At 36.3% G+C, this 12,179-nt stretch overlaps 1 protein-coding gene across 1 annotated transcript in view; it reads right to left on the reverse strand.

Annotated features, from left to right (window-relative positions):
* Positions 1–1,336: 1,336 nt before the first annotated feature.
* The window catches only part of LY96 (lymphocyte antigen 96), a 29,266-nt gene continuing 18,423 nt past the window's right edge, over positions 1,337–12,179 (reverse strand). Inside the window, exons 4-5 of the mRNA XM_036887485.2 lie at positions 2,215–2,267; positions 1,337–1,485 (exon numbers count right to left, since the gene is read on the reverse strand). Of these exons, the coding sequence (XP_036743380.1) occupies positions 1,387–1,485; positions 2,215–2,267 (152 nt within the window). The 3' untranslated portion in view covers positions 1,337–1,386. The remainder of the gene's footprint in view (positions 1,486–2,214; positions 2,268–12,179) is intronic.

Consider the following 12,179-nt stretch of genomic DNA (forward strand, 5'->3'; position numbering starts at 1 on the left):
TTTTTCAATAATCAGTTGTTGAATATTTTAACAAGAACAAAATGTTCATCTATCCACTCAACAAATATGAATTCAAAGAAAACTCAAGCCTAGGTACTATGCTAGGTGCTGGGTCAAGAACAGTGAGCAAAATTGGGCTGAACACACTGCCTGGGCTCTTGGAGTTTCGTCTAGTGATGGATGATCAAAATAATGACAAAAATGAGTGTTAAGTATGGAAGGGAGAGACTCAGGTCTATAAAAGCATATCGCAAAGAAAGCTGGCCCTGACTGGATGAGTGAGATAAGGTAGGTGAAGAAGAGCGTCTGGGGGGGCTGAGGAAGCCACAGGAGGCTGGTGGCCTAGCTCCATATTACATACTCTCTCTGTGATTTTACTCAGGACTGCCTCTGCCCAGCATCAAAAGTGAGACATGCACTCCATATTACTGCTGATAATTCCCTGAGAAAGTAGCACCTGAGCCAAGAAAAATCCATATCTGTCACAGAGGTGAAGGGGTGAGAGTAGGATAGAGTGGAGGAGTGGAGCTGAGGCCCAGGGAAATGAGTGGGTAGGGAGGTTCTGGAATGGCAGGCAGTACAGGACATTTGGAACATGAGAGCAAGAGGAGGGTAGTGGGAGAATGGCTGGAAAGAGTAAGGGTAGGTAGAGCCTGGCAGGCCTTCCAAAAAATTCCAAACTTATCAAAAGTAATCAAAAGCCCCAGGAAGGGCCTTGTTTGTTTTTGTTCCATTTTGTTCTATTTGCATTGTGGTGATGTGACAGGGCCTGTGTTTTGAAAGTATTATTGAAACAACTGCATTGGTGGAGCGCTCTACCTAGTGCACCTGCCCAGGTGCCAGAAGATCCAGGCAGCAGAGTGGTCCAGGGGAGCAGCACCAGTAACTTGCCCTGAGTAGAGGCAGGAAATGGAGAGAAGTTGACCAGTTCAAGAGATTTCATTACCTGTATGTTGTGGGCTGAACTGTATCCCCTACGAAATTTATATGCTGAAGCCCTACTCCCAAAACCTGAGGATGTGACTGGATTTGAAGACACAGTTTTTAAAGATGTAACTAAGGTAAAATGAGGTCATTCTGATCCTATTATGACTGGAATCTTTATTAGAAGAAATGATTAGGACACAGGCACAGAGGGACACCATGTTAAGACACAGGGAGATGGCCATCTACAAGCCAAAGAGGGAGGCATCAGAAAGAGCCAAACCCACCATTTTCATCTCAGATTTCTAGCCCTCAGAACTCTGAGAAAACAAATTTCTATTGTTTAAGCCACCCAGTCTGCGGTATTTGTTATGCTAGCCCTAGCAAATTAATACTCTGTGCAAAAAAAAAATTTAGGTGAAGAACAGAATCTTTGAAAAATAAAAATATACTCAATTTATTCTAATTAAAATCAGGGCTGTGTAAGATGGTAAAATTCAAACAAAAGAGCATTTCTTCAGTATTCCCAGCGATGGCTTCTGTGACACATCTGTACTGCCCCTAAAATGAGGAATAAAGAACACAAGTGACATAAAATGTTAGATGCTTCTATTTTGAAAGACTTTTATAAGAATTTTGTCTTACTTAGGAGGAAGCCGCTTAAATCGAATTGGTTATCACTTTGTCAGTTTTCTAATGAGGTGAAATTTTTGAATGCCTTTGAATTTAGCAAGGATAAATCCATTTATTTCCCAATTACAAAAGGATGCTTTTTAACAATTGTTTGCAACTAGTCTATGAGATTTTCAAGCATTACATATAATTTGTAACAAAATAGGTAAAGAATATACATTGTTAAAGTTTATTTTAAAATAGTCACCAAAAGTGAAATGTGCGAAATTTCATTGCTAGTTATCTAATACAAACATCTAAAGTGACATTATTATTCAAGGAGGCAGTTATGAGTTATACAGAGTGATGATACAGTGCTTTCACCCAAGGATCACTCAACATATTAACAAAGAGCATTTGCATTACTTTTAGCCATGTATGTTAAAGGGAAAAAATGAAGTGAAAAAAACCTCCTTTTGTGTAACTTCAATTTTTCCATATTCTACAGAAAGATGAAATAGGAAAATACCCAAAGCCAAGTAAAAGTGAAAAAAAACAAACTTGAACATCTTACTCTTGAATCACTACTTTAACAGTTGTGAAGTGCATGTTTCAAATTCTTAACACATCTGTTGCTGCAAAAGGTTAAGAAAGTACAAAATGATTTTTGAACAATACCTTAGAAAATCGTATTCCCTTGTAGGAGAATGCTACTGTTGTATTCACAGTCTCTATAAACAAAATACAAAATACAAAATACAAAAAGTTATTGGTCATCATTAGGTGATTTCTGTTTGTTTTAATATGGAGTGAACCTTTTATAGTTTTACTACTGGCAGGAGCAGTCCCAAGCAAAAGTTTACACAGAAATAACAAATCTTACACCCTGGCTACAATTCTCCTGTGTCTTCCTGTTACCCCAAGCCTCTCTCAGTACCAGCCTATATCTCCTCCCTTAGAAGATATAAACTTTTAAGGCCTATTGGTCTCAATAGTGAATGATGAAAAAGCTAGTGCTAATATACTTCATCCCAAGTTATATATGCACATATTTAATGCTGCTGCTCCTTTAGCAGGGTATAATAGAGAATATTCTTTCTAAAGGTGGAGGAAAGATTTGGGAGGCAGCCAGGATACCAAAGTTCTTTCCAGTTTCTCCATACTGGAGAAAATATAAGTATTTAGTCAATGTTGAAATGCACAGTCATGGGCCTGGCCCAACAGAAGCTGAGAAACACAGTATCAGAAGTACAGGAAAAACCAGACTCCACTGACCAAATCAGAAAGAACAGCAAAGGAGTGAGCTTATAGGGTAAGGATAGAATTTTAAAATAGAAATATTTTAAATCTCCAACAAAAGCAATAGTGACCAAAAATATTTTTTAAAGTAATATAGTCAAATGGAAAACAATAATGGTTATTGTTCTCAGAATTGGCTAAAGATAATCCTTAATAGCAAATGAACAGATTATATCTGCATGTATATTTCTATTCTTGCAAAAAAATTTATTAATTTTTTTCTGATGTGTCCTTATTAGGGATGTTAATACACTAAAATGTTGGTTCTTTAGCTTAGTAAAGTGATAATGTCCACATGATCTTTTGATCTTTTATTCAAGGCCAATCCAGTTCCAATTTAATAGTTCAACAAATATTTATTGAAAGCCTACTATGTATCAGGAACTGAGGAGACAAAGGTTGTACAACACTGTTCTTTCCCTCAAAGAGTTAAAGTTTACTGGGGATATAGACATTCAAAGTAATCATTCCAAATACAATATGCAAAGAAAAGATGCAGTAAGGACAAATGTACTATAGATTTTCAGTAATAGTGATGGCTGTGGAGCCAGAAGTATTTGAACTTGAATCCCAGCATCTCTACTTACTCATGTGTGACCTTGGGTAAGTCACTTAACTTCTCTGTGTCTCAATAGCCATTTCTTACGATAGCCATTTCTTGACTATTGTAAATAGTGCTGCGATAAACATAGGAGTACATATGTCTTTTTCAAACTGGGCTGCTGCATTCTTTCTTTTTTTGGTATCATTAATCTACAGTTACATGAGGAACATTATGTTTACTAGACTCCCCTCATCACCAAGCACCCCCCACAAACCCCATCACAGTCACTGTCTATCAGCATACTAAGATGCTGTAAAATCACTACTTGTCTTCTCTGTGTTGTACAGCCCTCCCCGTGCCCTCCCCCCATATTATACATGCTAATCATAATGCCCCCTTTCTCCCCCCTCACCCCCATCCCTCCCTTCCCTCCCATCCTCCCCAGTCCCTTTCCCTTTGGTAACTGTAAGTCAATTCTTGAGTTCTGTGAGTCTGCTGCTGTTTTGCTCCTTCAGTTTTTTCTTTGTTCATATACTCCACATATGAGTGAAATCATTTGATACTTGTCTTTCTCCACCTGGCTTATTTCACTGAGCATAATACCCTCTAGCTCCATCCATGTTGTTGAAAATGGTAGGATTTGTTTTCTTCTTATGGCTGAATAATATTCCATTGTGTATATGTACCACATCTTCTTTATCCATTCATCTACTGATGGACACTTAGGTTGCTTTCATTTCTTGGCTATTGTGAAAAGTGCTGCAATAAACTTAGGGGTGCATCTGTCTTTTTCAAACTGGGCTGCTGCATTCTTAGTGTAAATTCCTAGGAGTGTAATTCCTGGGTCAAATGGTATTTTGAGTTTTTTGAGAAACCTCCATACTGCTTTCCACAATGGTTGAACTAGTTTACATTCCCACCAGCAGTGTAGGAGGGCTCCCCTTTCTCCACATCGTCGCCAACATTTGTTGTCGTTTGTCTTTTGGATGTTGGCCATCCTAACTAGTGTGAGGTGATTGTTCCATTCATTTATATGTCTATTTTTTTGCCAGCACCACACCATTTTGATGACTATAGCTTTATAATATAGTTTGAAATCAGAGAATGTGGTACCTCTAGCTTTGTTCTCTTTCCCAAGATTGCTTTGGCTCTTTGTAGTCTTTTGTGATTCCAGATGAATTTTAGGATTGTTTGTTCTAATTCTGTAAAAAATGTTATTGGTATTTTGACAGGGACTGCACTGGATCTGTAGATTGCTTTGGGTAGTATGGCTGTTTTAACATTGTTAATTTTTCCAATGCCTGAGCATGGAATATCTTTCCATATTTTTTTCTATAATTTCTTTCACCAATGTCTTATAGTTTTCCGAGTACAGGTCTTTCATTTCTTAAGTTAGAAAAATTAAGGTTACATTTATTTCTAAGTATTTTATTTTTTATTTTATTCTTTTGACGGAGTTGCAAGTGGGATTGCTTTTTAATTTTTATTTCTGCTAATTCATTATTAATGTATAGAAATGAAACAGATTTCTGTATATTAATTTTGTATCCTGACACTTTGCTGAATCCAGTTATTTGTTCAAAGAGTTCTTGGTGGATTCCTTAGGGCTTTCTATATATAGTATCACATTATCTACAAATAGTCAGTTTTATTTCTTCCTTACCAATTTTCAGGGACTTTTTATTTCTTTTTCATGTTTGATTACTATGGCTAGGACTTCCAATACTATGTTGAAGAAAAGTATCAAGAGTGGTAATCCATATCTTGTTCCTCATCTTAAAGGAAAAGCTTTCAACCTTTTATGATTAATTTTGATGTTAGCTGAGGGTTTATCATATATGACCATAATTATGTTAAGATATGTTCTCTCTAAACCCACTTGTTGAGAGTTTTTATCATTAACATATGTTGAATTTTTATCATTAAAAGATGTCAAATGCTTTTTCTAGATCTATTGAGATGATCATATAGTTTTTATCCTTCATTTTACTACTGTGGTGTATCATGTTGATTGATCTGTGGATATTGAACCATCCTTGGAATAACTCCCACTTGATTGTAGTGAATGATACTTTTAATGTATTTTTAAATTCAGTTTGATAGTATTTTGTTGAGGATTTTTGCATTTATATAATCAAGGTTATTGGTCTATAATTTAATTTTTTTGCAGTGTCTTTGGTTTTGGTATCATGGTGATGCTAGCCTCATAAAATGAATTTGTAAGAATTCCTTCCTGTTATATTTTTTGGAATAGTTTGAGAAGGACAGGTATTTACTCCTTTAAATGTTTAGTAGCATTCACCTGTGAAGCAATGTGGCCCTGAATTTTTATTTGGGAGTTTTTTGATATCTGATTCAACTTCATTACTAGTAATTAATCTCTTAAGATTTTCTGTTCCTTATTGATTCAGTCTTAGAAGATTGTATGTTTCTAGGAATTTATCCATTTCTTCTAGGTTATATAATTTATTGGCATATATGTTTTCTAGTAGTTTGTTATAATCCTTTTTATTTCTGTGGTGCCAGTTATAACTTCTCTTTTGTTTCTGATTTTATATATTTGAGTCCTCACTCTTTTTTTCTTGAGTCTGGCTAAAGGTTTTCAATTTTGTTTATCTTTTCAAAGGCTTATCTCTTAGTTTCATTGATTTCTTTTTCTTTTTCTTTTTTTGGTCTATACTTTATTTATTTCCATTTTGATCTTTATTATTTGCCTCTAGATCTAGAAAAAGCATTTGACATCTTTTAATGATAAAAATTCAACATATGTTAATGATAAAAACTCTCAACAAGTGGGTTTAGAGAGAACATATCTTAACATAATTATGGTCATATATGAAAAACCCACGGCTAACATCAAAATTAATCATAAAAGGTTGAAAGCTTTTCCTTTAAACAAAGCTTTGGCTTTGTTTCTTCTTCTTTTTCTAGTTCCTTTTGGTGTAAGGTTAAATTGTTTATTTAAGGTTTTCCTGCTTTTCTTAGGTACACTTGTATCACTATGAACTTCCCTCATAGAAATGCTTTTGTTGTGCCCCCAAAGATTTTAAACCATTGTGTTTACATTTTCTTTTGTCTCCTTGTAATTCTGGACTTCCCCTTTAATTTATTATTGGTTGGTTGCTACTAAATGACCTATTGGTCATTTAGTAGCATGTTTTTTAGCTTCCACTTGTTTGTGTTTTTTTCTTGTAGTTGATTTCTAGTTTTATACCATTGTTGTCAGAAAAGATGTTTGGTATGATTTCAATCTTATTAAATTTATTGAGGCTTGTTTTTTGTCTTAGGTTTGATCTATCCAGGAGAATATTCCATGTGCATCTGAAGAGAATGCTTACTCTTCTGATTTTGAATGGAATATTCTGTAGATATCTCTTAAATCCATCTGATCTAATGTGTCATTCAAAACCAGTTTCCTTACTGATTGTCTGTCTGGAAGACTCTATCCACTGATGTAAGAGGAATGTTAAAATTCCCAACTATTACTGTATTTTTGTCATTTTCTCCCTGTATGTCTGTTAATACATGTTTTGTATATTTAGATGCTCCAGTTTTGGAGACAGAGATACTTAGAAATGTATCTTCTTGATGGGTTGATCCTTTATCATTATGCAATGCCCTTTTTTATTTCTTTTTAGACTTACTTTTAAAGTCTGTTTTGTTTGATGTAAGTACTGCTTCCCCCAGCGTTTTTTTTCCCTTTCCATTTGCATGGAATATCTTTTTCCATCCCTTCACTTTCGGTCTGTATGTATGTAGGTCTAAAGATTGTCTCTTGTAGGCAGCATATAAATGGATCATTTTTGTTATCTATTCAGTAACCTTATGTCTTTTGAATGGAGGCTTTAGTCCCTTTCATTTAAAGTAATCATTGACAGGCATACAATTATTGACATTTTGTTGTTTTCTGGTTGTTTTGTAGTTTTTCTCTATTCCTTTCTTCTTCCTTTGTGATTTGATAACTTTCTTTAGTGTTATGTTAGAATATCTTTCTCTATTTTTCATGTATCTCCTGTAGGATTTTGGTTAGTGGTCACCATGAGGTTCATATATAATATCCTATGCACATAGTAGTCTATACTGTTGATGGTCACTTAAGTTCAAATACATTCTAAAAGCACGACCTTTTTACTCCTTCCCTCCATGTTTATGTATATGATATCATATTTTATACCTTTTATTTTGTGCATCCCCTATCTTTTGTAGATTTAATTGATTTTACTACTTTTGTCTTTTGCACTTCACACTAGCCTTTAAATGATTCATCTACTAGCTTTACTGCATATTTGCTTTTAGCAATGAAATATTTTCTTTTCATAATTTTCTTAGTTCTAGTTATGGCCTTTTCTTTTCCACTTAGAGATCCTTTTAACATTTCTTGCAAGACTGGCTTGGTGGTGGTGAAGTCCTTTGATTTTTGTTTGTCTGAGAAATTATTTACCTCTCTTTTAATTCTGAATGATAACTTTGCTGTGTAGAGCATTCTTGGTTGTAGGATATTTTCTCCTTTCAGCACTTTGAATATATCAAGCCACTCCCTAAAGGCCTACAAAGTTTCTGCTGAAGAATTAGCTGATTACTTTATGGAGTTTTCCTTGTATGCAACTATTTGCTTTTCTCTTGCTGCTTTTAAGATTCTCTCTTCATCTTTAATTTTTGACATAATTATTATGGTCTTGGTGTGGACCACCTTGGGTTCATCTTGTTTGAGGCTTTCTGTGTTTCCTGGACCTAGATATCTGTTTTATTCCCTACAGTAGGGAAGTTTTCAGCTATTATTTCTTTTAAAAAGTTTTCTGCCCCTTTCCCTCTCTTTCCTTCTAGGACCCCTATAATGTAAATGTTAGTATGCTTTGTGTTGTCCCAAAGATCCCTTAGCCTATCCTCAATTTTATTTATTTTTGTTGTTGTTGCTCAACTTGGGTGCTTTCCACTACCTGTCTTCCAGATCACTGACCCATTTTCCTGCACTCACTAAATTGCTGTTGATTCCCTCTAGTGCATTTTTCACTTCAGCTACTGTATTCTTCAACTTTGATTGGCTCTTTCTTATATTTTCTATCTCTTTTTTGATGTTCTCACTGAGTTCACGCACTCTTCTCTCAAATCTGGTAAGCATCTTTATGGCCTTGAACTCTTTATCTTACAGATTGTTTATTTCCATTTCAGTTAGTTCTTTATGGAGGTTTTGTCTTGTTCTTTCATTTGGGACATATTAAAATATTCCTCTGTCTCCTCATTTTCTTTGACTTTCTGTGTTTCTTTTATGAATTAGGCTGAACATCTACCTCTTCCAGTTTGAAAGAGTGACCCTGTGTAGGTACATTCCCTGTGTAGGCTATGTGTGCCTCATGGTTTTGGCTGGCCAGCTGCAGCTGGAATGGGAGCAGGCCAGGATCCTGGGGCACTCAACACCAATGTCACCCTGAAAGGACAGCTGGAGCTGAATCAGGGGTGGGCCAGGGGTTCTGAGGCACTCTGCACTGGGGTCACCTTAGTGGGATGATGAGCTGGAGTGGGCAGTTTTGGGGTTGGGCAGCATGTCCCACAGGGCTCTGTACCAGGGTCACCCTGGCAGGATGACTGGAGCTGGAGTTGCCACAGTTGGGGAGGGGTAAGGCAGGGGGCATCCAGGGTACACTGCACAGGGGCTGTGCGAGTAGGATGGCTGAAGCTGGAGTGGGACTCAGTCAGGGGTGTCCCTGAGTACCTCACCCCTGGGCCACTTTGTCAAGATGACTGGAGCTGTAGTAGGTACAGACTGGGGGTGTTCTGGTGTGTACCATGCTGTGGCTGCCTTGCTGGTATGGTTGGAACTGGTATGGGATAGGGGCCTGGGCCAACATGGTGGCTCCAGCAAGCCAGCTAGAGCACCAGGACCCTGTTCCCATATATACTATCAAGGTGGAAGGGAAGCATAAACAATGGCACTCAGCAGTGCCTCCAAATCTAGAGATTTTAGCAGTTATCCCACCATTTCGCAGATGCTCTAGTGTGAGTAATGGATTTCTTTCACTTCTACTTTAGTTGCTCTTCAAAGTGCTGGTGTTTGCTCTACCCCATGTGGTTGACTCTGTGCACAGGCCCCTCACTGATATCCCTTCCTACTGCGGATTAGCATTGGTGGAGGGGTGCCTGTCATTACTGTGTCTCTGCCTCTCCTACCCTTCTCTATGTGGTCCCTCTATCTTTTTGTTGCGCAGAAGCTGTTCGATTGGCCCTTGGTCCTTCTTCAGGAGGAATTGCTGTATATGTAGGTATTCAGTGTGTCTGTGGAAAGAGGTAAGTTCAGGGTCTTCCTACTCCACCATATCGGACCACCTCCACATCAATACTTCTTAAATCAGAATGTCCTGAGCTCACGCTCACATAGTCAGATGCTAAACAGACATGTTTAATCAAATGTTCCAAAATTACCTTGAGCGCAACATGCCCAAATCAGAACTTACTATCTTTCTCTTTAAAATCTGCCCTTTCTTTTGCATACAAACTTTCAGATAATGTCACTTCTATCCATCCAGTCACTGGCCCTTGAGCATTCTTGATTTTACCTAACCTCTGCCACATCCAAATCGATCAACATGTCTTGCCAGTTCTGTCTCCCAATACACTCTCTTTCATCTCATCCCCTCTATTCCCAGTGCCTCCATCTTTGTTCAATCATGGTCTCTTACACAGCCTCTCGGCTGCTCTTTCTTCCATCCAAGTTTCCTGCTTTAGCCAACCCCCATCTCTTTCCATATGGACACTAGCTATTTGCAAAAATGGAAATCTCAGTGGGCCATCCTGGTCTATAAATGATAGGATGCAGGCCAACATTTTGTGCATGACTAACTTGCTGACTCCTGCCCCCTTTTCTAGGCTCATCTCCAGCAATTTTCCACATGCACATTCTGCTCTAACTACAAAAAAAAAAATCTATTCTTCAAATAACCATATTATTTCATGGCTAGATGTTTTTGCATATGCAGTCTCTTCTCCCAGAAATGTCCTTTCTTCTCACTTTCTGATGTTTTCAGATTCAAGACTAATAAACTACTCTCTGAAACCTCATCTGAGTTCTCCTGTCACAGTAAATGTACAACTATATAGTTAAAACTAAGAGCTTTCTATTAGTGTTTAGGACATTTCATTATAATTTTTATTCCTGTGACTGTCTTTCCCAGAACAGACTGATCTTTGAGGTGAGACACCCTAATCATTCAACTTTGGATCACCAGAGCCTAAATAATAACATGCTCATATTAGGTAAAGCAGACATTTGTGGAAGGAAAGGAGGCAAGGAGAGAAGAAGCAAGCAGGCTAGATTGAATCTGACACATCTTAGATCTCAAGAATGTGAAACTTGAAAAATTCATATAAAATGTCAACATAATTCCACAGAGGTTATGTGAAATAACTGTAAAAGAGTTGTTTTAAAAAACAGTAATCTGCCAAGAGGATTTTTTTTTTCCCAAAGAGAAAGCACAGAGCAGTAGATTTTAAGATTCAGAAGGCTACTTTTAGTAATTTCAAAATGACCAAGGGTACTTTACTGAACCACTGTAGGCATCAGTTTCCTCACCTGTAAAAATAACAGGACTGTAAAGTCAGGAACAAAAGAAGTATTCCTATTACTCACATGAATGTTTATTACTCAATAACCATAATTCCTAAATTCTTACTTCAAGCACTGTACTAAGTTGTTTCATACATGATATCTAATTTAATCCTTAAAATCATGTAAAATAGATTTCACTTTTTCTATTTTATAGATGACAAAAATGAGGTTAATAGAGACTAAATAATATACCCAAAGTCAGATTACTGGTAGGTGGAAAAACGGATAGACTCAGGTCTTCGTGACTCTAAGCCCAGACTCATAATCAGTGCCAGCTCCATGATTTATATATGGCTTGTGCAGTAGCAGACAAGTTAGAGATGTGGAGAGATGGTTGACTAAGAAACACACCATGAACATTTTTTTGCATAGAATTCACACTGATTACTTAGAAAATGCTTTCTTAATGACTGCTAGAAAATGTATAATCAAATTGATGCCCATGTTAAAGAAAGCATAAGTCTTTGTTATGAATTTTCAAACTACCCTCATTCCATTAATTCCCTATCCTTATTTTTCATTTTGTCCCATCTGTATCTAATTTATGCTATATTGTTAAATTTAATGTATTCACGTAAACTACCTGAAATCTCTTTTTAAGCAAGAAAGCACACAGGTTAATGATAAAGGATTATATGGGCAAACATTCAACTGCAACAGTAGTAAAAAAAATTAATAAAACAATTAGGTGTAAGTTTTCTACTTAAAGTTTTTTTAAACTTCTTTTTTTAAATGATAATGCCCAATGTTAATGAGACAGAGATTAAACTACCACACATACACATTACTGATGGTACAATGTATAAATTGGTACAGTCCTTTAGAAAAGCAATTTGACCTTATGCAAACAAAACTACAAAACTATTTAAGCTCAGAAATTTCCTGGGAGTTATCTGTAACTACTTCCTCAAAACATGGGAGCATTCAAATCTAAAATATGAGAAAAATTATACACAGAAATATATTTATTATATTATTATTTATAATAGTAGAACTATCAAAAGGAAACTAAATGTCCAACAGGAAAATGGTTAAGTAAAACAGGGCATACCCACTAAGGGAGATGTTTCACTATGTAATACTTCTATTCTGATTTTTGGTCCATATGGATTATTTAGTCAAAGTTCTAAATAAATATTTTAAAAGAAAATAATGATAGCATACTTACAACTTCATAAGCGATATGCATTAAAAAGTGAG

This window comes from Manis pentadactyla, chromosome 3, assembly GCF_030020395.1.
Source record: "Manis pentadactyla isolate mManPen7 chromosome 3, mManPen7.hap1, whole genome shotgun sequence".
Taxonomy (NCBI): domain Eukaryota; kingdom Metazoa; phylum Chordata; class Mammalia; order Pholidota; family Manidae; genus Manis; species Manis pentadactyla.